General features: G+C 35.9%; 1 protein-coding gene across 1 annotated transcript in view; it reads right to left on the bottom strand.

Moving 5' to 3' along the window:
- The window catches only part of wdr27 (WD repeat domain 27), an 87,799-nt gene continuing 67,513 nt past the window's right edge, over nucleotides 1-20,286 (bottom strand). The window contains exons 24-26 of the mRNA XM_088934193.1: nucleotides 6,269-6,419; nucleotides 1,237-1,533; nucleotides 1-140 (exon numbers count right to left, since the gene is read on the bottom strand). Of these exons, the coding sequence (XP_088790319.1) occupies nucleotides 1-140; nucleotides 1,237-1,533; nucleotides 6,269-6,419 (588 nt within the window). The remainder of the gene's footprint in view (nucleotides 141-1,236; nucleotides 1,534-6,268; nucleotides 6,420-20,286) is intronic.

Here is a 20,286-nt window from a genome sequence, read left to right on the forward strand (position 1 = left end):
TCATGCTGGAGTGATCTGTCCTACACTGTCTGCAAACCAGATGTCTGGTGAAGTCAGGCCAGGTGTTTCAATAACACTGGGTCTCAGTGTGGCTGTTCTGGCATAGAGAGTTCTCTTAGGCTTTTCTAGTAAGCTGAAAGCTGGGAAAGAGCAAAAAAGAGAAAAGAAGCGCACAAAATGGAGTCGTTTGCCAGCTACACAGAAACCAGGTTGTCTTCATATAAAGGGATTTAGTTGATGAAAGTCACAGATCTGCTTGCATGGGCCATGAATAACTTTTTAATAAAAGCCCTCCGCCCATATAATTTATTCATATAATTGCATAACAAATTAATGAATTACTTCTTCAGTGAAATTACATCATTAAGTAATCCATCATTTACAATCCTCAATCAACCTGCAGTTATATGTAAGCATGAGATACTTGTAGTTTGAAGTGTGTTCATTTTTGTTAGTTCATTTTTGAATTTTGTTAGTCACTGCTTCATAGATTGTGGGCTAACAAAAGGATTCAGCAACATCCATCACTGAATAGACCAATCGCCCTCAGAAAGTTTGTTTCAGATGTTCTTGAACTTCATCTTTCAGAGTTGTTTTTCCATGCAATTTCTTTATACAGTACATGATCAGGAATAATGGCTAATTTATATACCAGACACTGAAGAATCTTATTCTGCAATAGGACTGGTCCCAACAGAGAAATAAACTGGTTGGTTGATTATTTCCTATATGAAAAAGAGACTTTATCACCACTCTGGAGCTGAGATTACCGCAGCTGATAAATAATAAACTGATTACCACCTTATGTTAAATGTGTGAAACTGTCATAATTAAGGTATCACGGTAACTGTTTTGTGTATTTACATTTTTGTCATTAAAATCTAATTATTTCATAATGGTTTCCAGGCAAGGAAAATACTTGCTTTTCCCTGATTGCTGTAAAACTCTTACTCGGGGGAAAATGTGATCCACAGAGTCTTGCCACGTTACAACCTTTTCATTGTTTTTATTACCAGTATTATTAGAGTTCTTAGAAGCAGTTACTTTTATGGTGTTCTCACTTTTTTGGGATTTTTCCATATTAGTAAAAAAAGTAATAGAACAAAAGTCATCTCATTTGTATCTTTCTTTTACTATATTCAAGAGTTAAGCATATTGCTTTACTTCCAACACACACACACAAAACAATAAGACTACAGGAACTGTGACAGACTGTCTAAAGTGCCTGGAACGGACTGTGACCCAACACAACAGTTTCACTTGCTGTGTGAGTTGAAGAACAATAGCAATCATTCGTTTCGTTGTAATGAGAGTGCTGGCCATTTGCATTTCTGCTGTGCTGCTCTGTGGGCGTGTCAGGAGAGAGGAGCAGTGCGTTCTGAAGCAGACTCCCCCTCCAGAGGTGGAGCTTTGGCGTTGGGTCCCTGGGCACAGAGGGTGCTGTGTGCTGTGCTACACTCCAGCGCTGAGCTCTGCTCTCTTCTACAAAGAAATGCTGCACTTTGCTTTCCTCCAGATGATCTAATGTGGCTTCTGAGGTTTGTGCAGTAGAAGGACTGAGTAAATCCTGAGTAAAATACTTCCTTCAAGCTCCTGAAGAAGTATTGCATGTGATATTGCATCTTCAGGGCTACTTTTCTGTGTTTATCTGACTGGCAAAGAGATTCTGTACAAAGTTAATTCATATTTTGGTGAACCTCTTTTACAGTTAACATGCTTACTTTAACTACAGTAAACATAATATAAGGATTTATACTGTATGATGCATACTGTATCTCAAACTGTATTAAATATATGTATTTGTATGTGCAATAAGATCTTCAGTTTTTTCTTATGTACAGTCTCTTGAATAACAGTGTACAAGTGATCTTCAAAACTGCTGCATAAAAGAAACTCTTCAAAAAAGCACAAAATGCTTTACTTTGTTTCATGTTTCTCAGATCCCCTTTTTGTTCCTTCATTTTAAAATGTTTCATTGAGGGTTCAGCCTATATACCAGGCTCTGCCAATATACATGAGTCATCAGCTAGCCCATCAGCTGCTTCTGCAGGGTCACTGCACAAATGTGGCATCCAGGATAACTCAATTTTGTGTGGTTTCCTTGACGCATGCATCCTTGTTTTTAATTTTAAATTATATTCATATGTACTGTTAAACTTCACTGCAAATAAAGATGTTTTTGAACATAAATTTGGGCTATATTTATTTTCCATTGTTTTAGTAATTGGCTAATCTTGATGTTTTTGTTGTTCAGATTCATGTAAATGAATTGGCTTACAGAGACATAAAATAATTTCAGCATCCAGTCATGGCTGTGATGACATACTGTATCTCTTTGAATAAACCATGAGGATGTGAACTGGCTTACTGTCCTGACAGTTTATAATATACACTGACATACTAAAAAGTATTGTTGTTAAGTTCACCGTGGGAGAAACAAGGATTATTTGATATATACTGTATGACTTTTGTGGTTAACCTTTTAATAATGTATTGAAACCTCTGTCAGTCCTCACACACAGCTTGTACACATCCTGTTGGTCAGCTTTAAACTGATCTTTTTGAATTGGTCACTTGTCCCTGCTGAATCTCTTTTCTAAATCTCTTAGCTGTTGAATTAGGTTGACTGAACCTAATTTAGCTAACATCCTTGAAAGCAAGGAGTCACAGTACTTAATGTATTTTGCAGTCCTGATATAATTTTCCTCTTGTTGAATCTAAAACATCAGGCCGCAAAAGTCATAAACCTTCCCGTGGCACATGATAAAGACAAAGGCTTTCCTTGTAAAAACAAACCATAGTAATCCACATGAAAATATAAAAAGTATTCATCGTTCTCTCAAAAATTGTGTCAGGTTGACAATTTCTTTCGTCAATCATCTTATTACTAAAGTTAATTATTTTATGATTAAATATTTTCATTTAACTGGTGTTAATGCTGATGTGGACTTTTCATTTTAAGGTTTAAACATATGTTATAACGTTCTAACAATATATCATAGCGTGGATGGTGCATTGGTTAGCATTGGTGCCTTACAGTATTGAGGTCCTGGGGTGTTATCTGCATGGTGTTTGTATGTTCTCCCTGTGTTTGTATGGGCTTTCCTCTGAGAGCTCTGTTTTTCTCCCATAGTCCAAAGACAGACTTGGAGCTTAAATAGCTACTGGGGAAAATTTGTGGTGAGTAGTGTGAGTGTGTGCGTGTTTGTGTCTGTGTGTGCCCTGTGATATGTGAAGGTATATCTTGCCTTGGACCTGTTGCTTGGTGGGATAGGTTCCGACTCTCCTGTGATCCTGTTAGAAATGTTAGAAAATAGATGGATTGATGTCAGAATATGCAACTATTTTATGATACAGTGATTTGTTTTCAGATGTTTCTTGGTCTCCTTGCCCTTCTTACCCATTTCTATTGATCTTTTATTTTACACTTGCTTACTTTAGACAGACAGAAGTTTATTATATCCCAGTGCCATTTCATCAGAGAGAGCAAGGGCCCTGGGGAAACACTGAAAGAAAACTGAAGAGAAGATCTGTGGAAGTCTGAAACGAGACCATTACTAGTTTCAAGTTCAGAGAAACTTCACTTTAATACAGGGGTCACCCATGGGTCCTAACCTGAGTTAGGAATCTTCAAAGAAAAATGTATTTTCACATGCAACTGATTACGCATGCATGAGAACCATTACATTCACATCTCAAAGTGACCTGTAAATCTCCAATTGCAGTTTTAGGAATAATACGCTTGGGGTTGTACCAGTGTTTTTAAAATACACACTCAGATTCCTCACTGATAAAGGAGAGACTATGGTAAAAAAACTGTACGGTGGGAAAAACAAATCATTACACTCTTTTTGAACTAAGCATTTTTGAAAGAATAATGCTCTGACATAATGTATAGTGTTGTTTTGCCCTACACATTGTGTTAATTAGTTATATGAAAACATGTATTGTGCTCTCCGTGCTTTAGTGACTTATTTGAGAAAGTTTACAATATTTCTTTTAGCTTTTTTCTTTAGGAGCTCTTGATCATGTTTTGTATTGCAAAAATTCCAGGGGGCCAATTTATACATCAGTGGGTGTACAAAGTAGCCCATTGCTGCCTTCATGTTCATGTACAGTACCATGTCTTTACAATATCAGGCCAAAGGTGATAGCTCTCCACTGTTCTGTAAATAAATGCTTATGCACAGAAACACCTTGGTAATGTGACTTCACTACCCAAGACCATTTTTAACCTATCGAGATACCAATCTTAGCTCTACTTTGTCACCCTCTAAAAATGATTTCAAAATGGAAGATAACAAGAGTATAAAGAGAAATATGATGTTGACCCAGACTTTGCGATTCTAAAAGATCTTCAGGTCCTGATTCTCTTACCCTTCAGACATTTGTATTTTTTCATCCTACCATAATTTAATCTAGACAACATAAGGGTCTAAGCACTTATCTTGTCAGTAGGGCTCTAGGTACATACAGTACATGCAGTCCTCTGTTGAAAACTGTGTTAGAGGTTTTGTTCTTTACTTGTACTGAAATAACATCTGCTTTTAATTTTTGAATCCATCACTACCTTTAAGGCAGCCAATAAAACAGACTGTCCACAGTTTATATTTAGCTGGTGTGCAACATTTAGTGCTGTTCCCTGATGTTTTCTGTGAAAGGGTGTTTTCATTGTCATTATGTTCTAATTATGTAATAATATGCCCAGAAAGTAGTAGTTGCTTGGTAGAAAAAGGTGCCGACAGCCTTGGCTGAAAATGAAGAGTATAGTATGTTGACTTTCTTTGTTTTATATTTGTTAAATTGTACAAAGCTATTAATGTTGATCACAGACCACCAAAAAGTTCACCATTCAAGTTCAAAATAGGCATGAATTCAGGAGAACAAATTCAACTCTCTCACAATTTATACCTGTTTTATGCAACATAAAAGGTTTAAGAAAAGATGTCAAATAAAATATTTCTATATACTGTATAATGTACTCATAGGGGAGGATTTACATACAATGTATTTCATTTTCTAAAATTCAACATTCAACCTGGATTATTTAATAATTTGTTTACACTTTTACCTAAGACAATTTACATTTGTACCCATTTAGACAGCAAGACATTTAACTGGAGCATTCTGAGTGAAGTACTTTACAAAAAAGGACAATAGTAGTACCCTACCTGGCATTCACACTCACAACCTACTTGATGAGTCCACAGCCCTAATCTCTTATCTAGAATACTGCCATGTTATAGTGACAATTGTTCACATGACTATTAGACAATAATAATGTACTGTTATTCCAAGAAGGTCCGTTTAGCTGGTGTATTATACATGGTACATGATGGCAAACTAAGATCCTTGTTTATTGCTATGGCCTGGGTCACCAGCTATAGAACCTTGGGAACTAAGTCATGAACACTAGAGGTTGGCCCATAATCTAGCACAATTACATCAGTGACTCATTCCCTTCGATGTCTCTTCATTGGGATCTTTCGTTATAAAATGACCCAGAAAGTGGCAGCTGAAGCCACAACTCGGAAATGCTGAGATTATTTTAAATCATGATTATGGATATTATGTGATTAATTATTGCACACATTATAAAAATACAGTGAATCCAAAACACGTGAAATAATGTAATAAAAGCGTACCTACTGTATACCTTAAAGTCCACAATAAAGGGTTTCTGTTCTCAAACAGGCAGATGTACTAGAAGAATTCTTTATAAAAGACAAAGTGGTTATTTGAGTTCTGTTTGATAACAGAACAGGATTTACAGATTGGGCGAGGCTGAAATAATTTACACTGGCAAATGTTAAAACAGAAAAACCTTGGGCAATGGGTTACAAACCAAAAGGACAGGAATCAATCCATTGCCAGACCGGATACCAGCAGTAAACCCAATTTTGATCTTATCTTGAGAGTAATATTAAACACAAACATAAAACCAATCTTGGTTTTCTGCTATTGTTCACACCTGAAGTGTACTACATTCAGATGTCAATTCTGTAGACTATAGTATACAGTACTGCTGCTAAACTTTTAATGGAGATGATTAAGTGTTTCACACTCATGCATGTACTGTATATATGAATATTTAAGTATAAACACACAAATACAGGCTGAAAAAGATATATAATGGCCATGGATAGGATAGGGAGTACTTGATACTACATTATCTGCTGTATGCATTTGGCCCCTACTAAAACTAGACTGACGGTCTTGGCAATGGTTTCAGTGCTCTCACCGTTCTCCCAGGACACTCATTCCATACCTGCATCCTGAGGCAGAGAGCCAGGCCCCATGAGGGTGAAGACTCTGAGTGAAGAAACACACTGCTGGAAGCTCCTCCAACATTCCGCAGCAGAGTGGGGGTGTGGGATGCTGATGTATGTGACATTATTTTGGTTGACGTTAAAACATTCCTGCAATTTAATGACGTCACAGGGGTAAATTATTCCCCAAACCTCGTTTGCTACCCAGGCAGGTTACGAAAACATTAGGGCTGATTGACCAAAGAAGAGGAAGACGTACAGTATGCATCCATCCATTTTAGAACCACTTTATCCAATACAGGCTCACAAGAGAGCCAGAGCCTATCCCAGCGAGCGATGGACGCAAGATAGGGTACACCCTGGACAGGATGCCAGCCCATCACAGAAGATGTATGCAGCAAACACTAAGATAAGAACCTAGTTATATGTTATTCTTATTACTATATTACTGTTTACGGACTGATAAATGTGTGGGTCTGCCCAGTTGCAACATATTCAGTAGCTATGAGGCACGGACATTCAGAAAACAAGAGGAAAGAAGACTAGCATTGAAATGAAATGATTGAGAAAACTGCTGTGAGTGAAACATCTTCCAAACAAGTTCTAATGGAGGCAAAAGCAGGAAAGGAGCTGTTGCAGCAGTGAAGAAAAGGAAGATGCAGTACTTGGGAGATGCGGTAAGACAAAAAGCCAGGTTAGAAAGTGATCTCAGGTTATGAATCATCAAAGCAAATAGATAGACTAAGCACAACCTGGATGGCAAATGTAACATTGTAGACAGAGGTGCTGGTAACTGTAGCCTGTAGAGCAGCTGAAGAAAGGAAAATCTGAATGCATCATCCATGCTGTAGGCCCAAGACAAAAAGTGCAAATAATATTAATGATCCATTTATTTTCTAAACTGCTTTATCCAGTACAGGGTCTTGGGGGAGCCAGAGTCTAACCCAGCAAGTAATTGATGCAAATAGGGATACAACTGACAAAAGACAAAGATGCTGGTCCATCTCAGGGCACACACAGACACAAACACACAAACACACACACACTCACACTCACACTCCCACCAGGGCCACTTTTACAGAAGCCAATTAACTTGCCAGTATGTCTTTGGACTGTGGGAGGAAACAGGAGTGATAATAAAGATACAACTCTTTCATTTTCATTTAGTCTCTGCCCTGTGTAATCCTGATAATCTCGATGGCTTACTATTTTAATAAATGTTCATGTTCTTCTAGATTCACGTCATTTTATCAATACTAATTAATTTTTTTGCTTTGTATGTGCGAATAGGTGCTATTTGGTGATATTGATTTCAGATCTTTACTCCAAAATGTAGGCAAGCTGTGAAGCACTAGGCTGAAAATTCCATATTCATTATCTGGTTACATTCTCAATAGATATTATATATAAAGAACTTATTATTTTAGTTCTTTTACTTTACTGAACAAGGGCACCAGCACAGATAGGTATCAAAGGTACTGAGAAAATTAACACAGAGGGCATCTTCAAGATTAATAGTATAAACTGAATCAGTTGACAAAAGGGGAAGCTTTTGGAATGTGTAGCTAAGAGCCAGAACAGGAGACATTACTTTGCACAAAGGCTTGCGGGGAAACTAAAAAGTTATCCTGCCGTGCAGATTGTAGAATTCTTCCAATGAATCACCCACTACAAACCAAATTAGCTAAATGGTCGAAGTGACCTTCTCTCATTTGTTTCTCATGTTTAAAAAGACACTATGTATCAGTCTTTGTGATATCTTACAAAGACCAAGTTTAATTTGAAATGAACCGAAGCTCAATGTGACAAGTGTCTCCTTTGTGAAGTCCCATCAAGCACCCTGGGCTTTCAGAAGAGGCTCCAGGTTGCCCTAACCCTTAAAGGAAAAAGGCAGAATTCTAAGGATGGATGGATGATATTCCACAGAGGGTTAAAACATAGGACAGCTGTGATCTATGAATGAACACTTCATTATAACCTAGGCCAATATAGACATTACTTAAGTATTGTTTTTATTACTCATACTTTCTCAATGTAAAATAAACTGTAACATGGCCTTAACTACTTTTCTCTGTGCTTTTTCAAATGTGCCGTGTTTTGCGAAAACAAGTTGAGTGAAAAACTGCAGCTATCTGTTATGATGACAGCAATTCGCTAATTTTTAATTCCAGAGCATTACATTGAGAACATTGTGAAGGCTTTGGCTTATTAGGCTTTATAAACAAATGCAAATTAGCAACAGTAACTAGTTGAAAGATTTGGAAGCTCAAGGTATTTGGAAAGGGAAGATATTCTTGTATCATAGAATGCAAAAAGAGGAAATGTTCCTTTCGAATTATTTTTTTTGCATTTAAGTTGACACAAAATACTAATATTTTGTGTTACTTCTTAATAATAACACACATCTAAATATGCTTTATGCATCTTTGATGAAACTAAAAATTTACAGTTAGCAATGCAAAATTCCCCCAAATGACAAAACCATACTTCACCGATGAGGTTGTGTTCTTAAAAGCATCTTTAGTTCCTTTCTTTACATTCATACTTCAACCTTTATTTCACTTTGTAAAGTCCATCTTAATCTCAACTGTACAAAACGTTTTTTGCAAAACTCTTCTGGCTCATCTTTGCACTTCCAAGCAAATTCTGAAGCATAGTGGCGGTAATGTCATGGCCTGGGCATGCATGACCATCTCTAGAACTGGCTCATTTATCTTAACTGACTATGTTACTAACTAATGATGGCAGCAGAAAGCCAAATTCTTAGGTATACAGAAACATTTGGCCTGATTATGTAGAATAAAATGGTTCCATGCTTATTGGGCAGTGTTTCACCATGCAAATTGACAATCACAAAAGCAAGCACGAAATTCATCAGGAGAAAAATGTGGAAAATCTTAGTCAATCTCAAGATTTAAATTCAATCAAGAAAATGTAGTCAGAGCATCCTAAGAACAGGCAGGAACTCAAAGAGACTGCAGAAAAGCATCTTAAATGATTACACAAAGAAGTGATCCTTATACAGATGGCTGTGGTATTCTGCTAATTACATTAACCCACTTTGAGCATTCAACCCTTGTTTAAAATGCTTGCTTTGTATCCATTAACCAGCTGTTTGTAATGCATTGATTGAGTACTGCCTGCAATTTGAGAATTAATCATTTTTCCACAACTGTATCAAAAACTTTCTGAAAGCCTAAACACAACATATCATAACTCTGTTTGTATCCATTACTGCTGTAGCTTATTTTAAGAGCTCTAATAAGATCTACCTTTTCTAAAGCAAAGACTATCCCCCAGTATCTTATTTTCATACAGCAGATTTTCCAGTTTAGCTTCAATCATTGTTTTCATAACCTTATTACCTGGCTGTAATTATCTGGTTATTATCATAATTGAAATATTTATTTAATACATCCACCATTTGTCATGTCATCACAATCACAAACTGAGTAAGGAAACAATCATTAGTCATATATTCTTGTCTAAAAGTCCCCTAAGCCAGTATTCCCATCAGCAACAAAAGCTGTTGATTTACAGTACCTGCAACTATACATCCAAAAGCACAACAAAATATGTAAATACACAGCCTCTCTGGCCATTTCAACAGAAAGCATTGTGTTCACCCTGCAAACTCATTCACTTCATCTCTTGCAGAAAATGCCATGCTTGAGAAAACTAACTGACCGTTCTAGGGAACAAGTTTGAGCAGGGAGGGTCAAAAAATTCTCTAAAGTGGTAGTTTCCTATTTCATGTCTCCCAACCATGATTAAACAGATATTTCTGTCTGCCTCCTTTTACAGAATTACCAGGACTTTTATTAAAAAAAAGACATCAGAAGCCAAGGTTACCCTAAAACCTTCCACCAACTCAATGATAGTCTAGTTTCTTGTTAAAACCTCTTCATTCTTTAACAGATTTCAGCTTTTCTCACTTGTCCTGGAATGTGTCCATTAGATTTCCATTCATTTGGACACTTTTTCTCACACGCTCTTCTTTTGTTCTCTTTTGCTTAGTATCTGAGCATAATCTCTCTCTACAGAAGGCTGAATGACCGCAATGTACTTTTTCTTGTAGTTTTTAGTGTGGAGTTAATCTCTACTTACAAGTTTAGTCATGTCTAACATTTCAGGTTCAGCTAATGAAAATGAATCTTTTCCCATTTCAGTAGCTACCAAACAACAACTGTTTTTTTTTATTTTGTTTTGTATTCAATTACTTATAAAGCAGGTGGCAATAGTTATGTACCTCATGAGTGAAGGGATTCACTCTATTATTCCTTTACTAAGAAGTGCTGTTACTCCTTAGGCAACATATTGAAAGAAACACAACAGTTAGATTTTGTAATGAGGTTCTAAATAAATACATATGTGGTTTATTTTATTTATTGTACTATTAATAATGAACCAAACAGATTTCCTCATCCATAACAGCTATCACTTTTTTTAGTCAGATTCCTGAAAATATGATAATTGATGGAGTTTTTTTTTTGAGGAAGTAGAAAAATTCATTGACTGATTTGGAATGCAAATTGCCTGGCTTTGAAGTGCAGTGACTTCTAACTGATTTAATGAGACAGACACAGTTGTCAAAAATTCCTCAGGAAAAGGAGACAAAAATAACCACGCTTAATTTATAACATGCTGTTCCTTATAGATTCCAGTAAACTGACAATTGCCCTGGGAACACTAAAGCCTGGAGAAATGTCGAAGATTTATCATAGCCAAATCTGGAAGACTGCTGATCTTTACTTGTGTTTCCTGGTGGCTGAATGGGTCTCCAACATCATCAGAATGCATAGTAACTGCCCAACAAGGACCACTGGTATTAATCACAGATAAACTCTCCCTGCTGTTACTGGCGTAAGCACCAAATCTGTTCATTAAACCTGCCAGAGCAATTGAAGCTCACTTAAACACTTAATGCTTTTGATTCAGAAGGAAAAAAAAGACCAGATTGAATTTCCTGTTCATGAAGGTAACTGCTTTGATTATGACTTAGTACATTATATTTGTATGGTACTTTAATTTCTAACATGTAGTCACGCACTTATATTTTGTACTTGCTGGCTATACTATTTATATCATAGAACAGTAACTAAGAGTAAGCCACTTTCTTGAGTTGGTTTTGCACTGCCCTTGGCCCATTCATATATGGAGTAAACTGAGCTCAAGATTCAACAATAAAAAAGCCCAGCATGATGTCCTACACTCTTCCAGGCAAATCAAATTGATTCAAATAGCTTTTTATCCTGGTAAAATTTGTAACATTTATTCCTTTTTTTACGTTGTTTTAAATGATGAAAAGCCTGCTAACAATTTAGTTCATTCCAAACTCAGCAGGGTAACCCATTTTAACAAGAACACTTAGCACATCTGATGGATGGATAGTACTATGTTCATGACCACCGAACATATGGGGATATTAATAATCTACACAAAACTCAAAACACATGAATCATCCTGCAATTAAACAAGAGTTGTGTTTTTCTGATTTAGGATGGAGAATGGAAACATTTCTAAGAACAGCACAGTTTACAAACAAGTGTGAAAAAACAGCTATTCTAAATATACCATTTAGAATTTAATAAACTATTTCTCTGAATCAGCTAAAAAACAAACCTGAAAAAACAGATGTGAGAAAATACATGTCTGTCCAGGACTGACAGTTGACACAAGCCATGTTCAGCTTTTGTGAAGATTTGTTAAAAGGAAAATTATTTTTAAATTCTACTTTCTATATAAAATTATATTTATTAATCTTGCCAACCCTTTTCCGTTTACAGACATTCAGGCGCAAGTCTTTCAGGAATATTATATGTCATGCGTGTCTTCTACTGTATATTTTACTTCTGGGTCTGAATGTGTGTGGCCTGGGTGTTACTCTGGTGTTTTTCTGCTGTTACATTTGTAAAACCTTGGAAAAAGAAAATCAAAATATGGGATTTATAAACCCCAAAACTCCAAGAGCATACTAATAATACTCTTGAAACACAGCTTCAATGTCACTCTTTTGAAGCAAAACACTTAAGGTAGTTTTTCATTAGTAAACCCAAACTATTTACTCTGGCTCTTTAGGGAAAATAATTTATATGCAGTTCATTATTCTTGTGTTTGAAAGGCTTTAAATAAAAAAAAACATTAAAATGCATTTCTACCAATGTATTTTCTGTAAATAGACCAACAGTTCTGGAATTCAGTGTGTTTTGCAACAATGTAATATTTTTGGAACTCCACTGTCTGTGGGTTGTTAAAGCAGAATTATTTCCACTTCAAATGGTAAACTTAAAAAATAAATCTACTGTATATAGCAAAATAATTCAAAGTTTATCTTCATTTACCAGAGGGTAAATTCACCTGTAAATCCACCTGCTAAGTAAACAAAATGAATGAATACTATGAAATAAAAAATACTAAAAAGCAACCAAAAAGATTGTCCACCAATTGAAGTTTAAAAAATATATACAAATGTAATACAGGTATTTATGGTAATTAAAGATTTATATTCAAATATAATAACTAATATAATATATACAGTAGGTTCATAAAATTGAATAATGTTTCAAAATGTGTTAATTTATTACGTTTTTTCAAATATTAAAAACATTTTAGTTAAGTGTGAAAAAGACAAACCCTGTCTTCATCCCCTGACCTCTTGTGATGTCTGGCATACTGTGGATGTTACACACACTTACCCATGCACATGCTGTACATGTTCATATTCACCAATGTATTCTTTGAATTGTTGTTGTCTTTTTGTCTGTCTTCAGGTACCGTTACACATTGCTTTGCCTTGTCCTCCATGTTACTTGTCGGTTGTCAGCCATCTTGTGTGGGTTTACTGACTCTAATGCATTGAAATGGAGTCGACCTGCCCATTAGGGGGAGCCAGAGGTGGGGTTAAGGGTTTATATTTCAGCCCTTGTGCTCATGGACATAGGCCTGTTTTTTGAGAAAGGTTTGAGCTGTTGTTTAAGCTTTTCTAAGATGTGTTTTTCAGTGTAATGGTGTTTTTGCTTTCTAGTCAGAATTTGGCTTGGAGAATTTGTTCAATAAGAAAAAAAAATCTTAATACCATTCCGAACATCTTTCATATATAACCCTATGACAGTAGTGTTTCTTCCTGGAGCTACTACTGGGACGTTTATCCCATTAAATCTTAAATAATTTAACTTTCACCCTTAGGAATTAAAGGAATTAAAATAATGGACATAGTCTCATTGTAAATTCTGTCTGTATACCTCATGAATAACACTTTTTAGAAATAACATCTTAATAGAAACACATTTAAATATTAAATCAGAGTATAAACATAAAGCATAAGCCTAGTTAAATAACACATAGAACCCTTTAAATGTGCTACAATTAATGTGTTTAAAGAATCTGTAAGTTAATAGATATCTAAATACTATACAAGATCAAATCAATGGTTTGTGTATTGTGTTTTTTATGATAAACAGAAAACAGTTGGTAAGCAATATTCAGATGTACTAATCTTTTAAATGATGGAAACACAGCTGTGTTGTCAACCCGTCTCAGAGACTGCATCTTCTGATGTACCTTTTCTTTATGTGTGAACTGTTATTAATTTCCTCTGTAGAGACCATCTAATTTACAGCTCTTTACATTGTTTAAGACAACCTGGGCTCATAAAAACAAGATCTCCATGTGTAGGCCAACAACAAAACAAAAGGTTGGATTGAAATCTATAGAGACATACTGTACTGTACAAACTGTATTTGCTAAGTAAATGTATTCAGTATACAGTGTTTTTTGTAGTAACAGCTCACCCCTGCTCTGCTTTCATAATAACCTGGACCAAAATCAAAAAGAATACCCAAATTTAAATTCATTATTTTAATACTATGTAATATGCAGCACTTGGTTATTTGGCCAAGTATGAGGTTATAGTACATCTCTTCCAAAAATCAGCAGTCTACATTCTTCGAAACAAAGGCCTGTTTTTATTGCAGAATGGGAGTTGCAGGGAATGATCTCAGATGAATCTGTAGCAGCATATCTTTGCCAGGTCTGTAGTTAACACAGAATTACCTTCTCACAATACCTCAATTGCCTATTATGATCAAACTTGAACATTCCGATTCCTCAATGGGTAATACTCTATAAAATGGACTCTCCCAACTGAGACCAATAAAATGTTCAAGTTGCTTTCCCCACCCCATGTGAATGACATGCATTAAAGAAATTAAAATGTTATGTTAGTATAAGGAAATAATATAATGTGAGATAACGCTATTTGTCACTGGCAGTGCTCACAGATTCTCTACAAGTGGAACTTATATGACCAGGGGATATACCATGCAGAATACGAACATTGCTCTGCACAGCATGTGGAGCTGAGCTGTTGCATCAGCCAAAAACAATGACAATTCAAATAAAATACCTTTTTCAAATAAAGGACGTAATACTGTAGGTTCTGCATCTTGAGATGCAATGTTTCTCTACTTCCATCTTTATTTTTTTAATGGGATGCAATCCTTCACAAAAGTTTGATATCCTTATTGATTTTATACTGTATACACTCACAAAGTTCTATATGTTTCTCATACCCTGTCTGTAATTTACTGACTTGAACCGAATCTTCAGGCATAACCTGAATCCTTAAGAATTATATTTTACAGTAGCTTCCCCTGAAGAGCACCACAGTGCCATGTGGTACTATAGTCAGGTGGCTAACATGTCACTCCTGTTTGATGCTGGGGATGTTGTTCCAGCGACTCTCATCTTTGAGTTCTCTTGACCTCATGGTCTGAACAGCTGCAGTTTGCCATCAAGGGTGGCTGTCAAAAGCTGAAACAGAAGACACAAACATTTTAATATCATTCTTTAAAGGGAACCTGCAGTACCAATTCTCAGATGTGTTTTTAAATTTCAGTAACAAAATAAATTAATTGACAGTATTGCAAAGTTTTACGGCACAAAATTGTGAATTTTGTGAAAGTACTGTAAAGTTACCATGTTGTTGCAAACCACTGCTCTCACCATAGGCGAGAGTGAGAGTTCGCGAGAGTCACTGTGATGACTAAGGTAATGTGATGTACGAGCGAATAAGTACAGGTTGTGCAGCAGACAGAAATGTTCCTACATGATCTGAATGCAGAATTAACTAAGTAGTATTTGTCGGCAAAACCACTGAGAGCAATGTTTCTCTTAGTTTAAAAGAGATGTTTTCATAAGGCTGCTTATTTACAATGCAATAGGGCCTTTTCACATCACCAGACATTTTGTGGCCTCATTCTGAATTCCAGAATTCAGAATGCGATTGCGCATACCTGGCAATTTCAGCTATTTGTGATGTAAATTGGAGGTTTTACACATTACTGTGGACATTTTACTTTTATTGTGGTTTGAAATGCACTCATCAATGCCGATTCTTTCTAACCCCAAAATGTAAAAATAGCCTTGCAATTTCCATTTAAGTCTGATTTTAGCTGATCTACATCACAGGCATATCCATCACACACAGAGAACAGCAGATCTCCTTTACATAAATAGGTTAAGACTCTCAATACAATACTGAATGTTATCTCTTTCTCTACGATGAATATTCATCTTCATTGTACAGCAGAATGTTTAATAACTCAATTTTCTTGAGTTTAATTTCCAAGGAGACTGTTTTTCATAGTCCATTTTTTATTCAATTGTTTTATAACATGAACAAAACAAAATGTTCATCCTTTAGTGCATGCTTGCATGTTGATATATTCCATGGGATCTTGCATTGCTTTCAATCTTCAATCTACAGCATGTTTGCTATATTAGTAAATCCCAAGAGTGGTAATCTGTAGTTGTTTATACGTTTGTTACAACATGTCTTACAAATGCCTTCAAAATTCTGCCAGCTCCTTGAGTATTGCTTCACTGAAAAGATATCTAATCAGCTAGGGGTGGTTCAAAATATGTTGTAACTTAAATTTGTGTTAAGATGAAGCTGATGAAAAACAAGTAACTTTCAGCAGCCTTCCTCTGATAAACACTGGAACAAAAGGAAGGTACAATAATCGGTCTTCATCTTACACTCCATGAATCATTTATCTGTCCAACTGCTTTTACCGTTTTTCCAAAAATGTATGCAGTTATTGTAGGGAGGATTTAATTTCCCTTCGAAAAATATTAATTTGCACAAATTACATCTTGCTAATTCTGGCTTTTTTAATAATAATGTTTTAAGCAAAAAATATATAAAAAAGAAAGGGCAGTCCCAAAACATGAAACATGAACAGCTTCACCTGAAAAAAACATTTATGTTATTATTATTTATTTCCAATGAAAAAAGCATCAAAGCAAATATTCCTAACTTATTTAGAAGGAAACAAAATTAACGAATGGATACATTTGTAGTAAGCACTCACTGGATAACACAGAATGTAAAAAATCTAAATAACATTTTTATATTCCAAATATATTGAACTGATGTTTTAATCTTCAAATAATGAAGATATACAGGTACAGTATGTACAGTAGTACCAAGATGCTAATGAAATGACATGGAGAATTACTAATACTAAGGTGAATCGATGAGTTGTGACAAATTTATAACATTATATTAATCTTCTTTTGTCGTTGCTGTTTCAGTATTGTTAGAGACTGCTAAACAGACTCCAAGGAGAATAATGGACATGGCTTTAAAATAATCTATACAAATGGCCTGAAAGGTGTGTAGGGCAGTTATCTCATTAAGTCTCCTGTCAACACAGAGCTAAGAGCAGTAATAGAACGAGGCCTGCTTTGCAGCAGCTGAACAGACATGGAAAATGTAATTGCATGTCATCTTATTCTAGAGTCTGTATATTTAACTTACACAAAATGAAAGGTTTTAGTAACAAGGTTGTTGAACCATGGAATCAATGCAAATGTAAGATATATAGATTATGTCACTACTGTCAGTATGAGGCAGAACATACATAACATATTTTTTACAAAATTAAACACTATTTATTTTTAAATAAAAGAAATATCCACTGTTTCCCTGCCAAGATGGCTTTGTTGTGTTGAAGAAGTTAAGATAAGTTTAGGGTCACAGCAGTCCTCATAATTACGCCATACTATAAAGGCCCCTAAAGAGCATTACTCAACAATTATGGAGCTGAGTGCCACCTCACCCAGAATGAAGAGTCAGAAAGGCAGGAAAGAGTTTCTGACCTTGAAGGCCAAAACTGCAGACACTGCACTTACGTGTGAAAATTCAGTGAGCCAACTACCAGAGCTCTGTGATAAACAGCTCTGCTCCATGAGGGATTTTATTCTGCTCTTAGAGAATAAATCAATATCTTTGCTATAGTTAAAGCTATCTGTGCCACGCTAGTGATCATCCACTCACACTTCAGCAGTTGGAGGAGAAGGTTATACTGTAGTTGCTCGGTTATCTGCCAACAAATCAAGCAAAAGGATGGATATTCTCCAAATTACCCAGCACCTGGGCTGTGACAGCATCAGAACTGCAAGCGGCAAATTGTCAGAAAAGGAAATATCCCTGTTTCAATTCTAACTGGCTGAACAGGAAGTCAAAAGCCACTGATCTCACTCCTGCTTTCTTGGCCTGAGGTAAGCCTCTTAACAAACAATTCTACAAAAAGGCTACATTTCCTGGCTATCCCTAAAACTGAAAGATCACAGAGGATCTCCAGAGCACAGAGGGCCAGGTCTCGTACTTTTAAAAGTACCCTCCTTGGCTGCACTGATTGACAACTCAGAAGCTTAGATGCATACAGTAACATTGGAATTTCAGAGCTTTACTGCTGTTATTCTCAGTACAGTGCAAAAAAAATGTTTTGATCCAGTGTAGAAATCCCTTTGCCAACTTAGGCTGCAGCTTCCTGCTTTACCTGGCCAAGATTAAGATCAACCAATGTGGTCAATTCAGTCTGTTTGACTTGACACCACAAACAGAAAGGTTTGTCGGGGAACTGGAGGGAAGCGCTGACCAATTTACTGACTGAACCTGCAGCTGTACATCTAGACATTGGAATTAGATCTTTTTTTCTGGCTGCTCTTTTCTTTGAATATTCCTAGTACAGCATGTGCTTGGATTTCTTTAAAGCACAGATGTCCTGATTCAATGAAAATGCAAAGAGATAATATGCTCTACTTTACTGTAACTCTCATACATTATAGCACCATTACTGAAGAACTTGTGAAAGATCTTGACTAGGCACAGGGACCTTTGCACATGAAAACAGCCTCAAAACAAACGGAACACAAAAGGCTCAGGGTTTTATTAAACTTTTGGTTAATAATCAAAACAGATCTTCAAAACAAAAATCATCACATTAAGTTCTCCAAATGCCATGAGGAACCTCTCTCCCTAGGCTCGCTCTTGGTGAATCTACACCAACCGTTATATACACAAACAAAAGCTGAAATTAAACCCACGTGAAAATGTGCATTATACTATAATTAGGATTTATACAATTAGTGACTATACCTAAGTGCACAAGAGCAGACATCTTAGATGCCCTATTTAGCAAGACTCCGGTAGCAGGTCTGAGGAAATAGTTCTTCCATTGGACAACCTGCCACAGATTGATGTACCTGCTTTTGGGCTTGTGGGTTAGTGTTAGACAAGTAGGATTGTAATCATGGAAGCAAAATGGTATTTTGTTTTTAGTCTGGCAATGAGGGTCACAGCAGAGTGTGAACTGTTGTTTTACTCACCTATTCAGTGTATTTCTGTGTTCTGTATTTCTTAGACTACATTTTTGCCTAGCAAATTGGTGCTTACTTATGGACTAATTTAACATTTTTGTGGTTCTGTCTTCTTGCGTCTGCCTATGTTATCTTTTTAACATTAACTACAGAATATGCTTACTTTCTTCTTTCCTGTACATCACTGATCTGCTTTGTGTTACATGTGTTCACCTCCCAGGGAATGGGTTTTCCTTTATTGCTGTGCTTTTCAAATTTCTGGAACAGAAGATTTATAATCCTAGCCTATGACTTAGGCTCTCAGAATTTCAGAATATGCATCTTTTTAATACACCACTGGAAATAGCTTCAACAAGCATGTCTCTGTTCTTTGATTGTAATTATAATGGTGCAAAATATCTATACATTTTTCTTCTAGGTGCAAAATAGACTCTAATATTGGCCATATTTTTATGCAATTTGATCAATTTGTGATGTAGTACTTTACCTGCACAAACATACTTCAATCCATCAAATGTGATCATGTCTTGGTCCTGGATTTATTTTATTTGGTACAAGGATTCACTTATATAATAGCACACTCTTCCCCATTTTTTGGTGTGAGTCAAATTTTATTTTTTCTATTTCATGTAATTTGTGGTTTTGTTTGTACGTTTTTGTCAATTTAGACAAAAAAATATTTGAAAAATAGTATGGTGAGAAACATGTATGCATAAAACTGTTTGTTTTAAAGATGACTCATATGCAGCAATTAATTTTGCTTTGAATTTTCCTGTAAAGTTTATTTAAAGGATACCAAAACTATGGGTAAGAGAACCAGGTCAGTTCCATTACTCTAAACAGCTGCGTGAAGAGACACACCAGCTGTTTGAGGCATGAGAATAGATCTTGCGGATGAATCCAGAGTTAAGAGAGTTGTAGCATGTGAAGGAAGCTTGTGTGCAACGTAAGATATATCTCAGGACCACAAAGGGCCCTGAAAGACTGGGTTCAATTGATGAACCTCCCAGTGGCGTTTACAACTTTCTGTTGTTTAACTCAGTTGAATTGAGATTGTTAAACTTAGTTTTCCTGTCAACCATTCGTCTTCCACCCCAAATACTGATCAGCTTTAGTATAATCAAGCATTCCAAGTCTGCAATTTGCTCTGAGAATAGCTCCTTAAGATATTTTAGTGATGCAAGGTGCACCAGAATCTATAAATCAGAGCTACCGGCGTAACTCTACTCCTGCTGCCACAAAGGCTGTAATGTTATAAATCTTTAAGATACTGTATGATGCTGCCACCTATTATATCTTAAAAAACCAGGAGTGCGTTAATGAGTCTTGACTCATTTTAGCTTATAGTAGC

This window comes from Atractosteus spatula, chromosome 15 (genome assembly GCF_055471065.1).
Source record: "Atractosteus spatula isolate fAtrSpa1 chromosome 15, fAtrSpa1.hap1, whole genome shotgun sequence".
Taxonomy (NCBI): Eukaryota; Metazoa; Chordata; class Actinopteri; order Semionotiformes; family Lepisosteidae; genus Atractosteus; species Atractosteus spatula.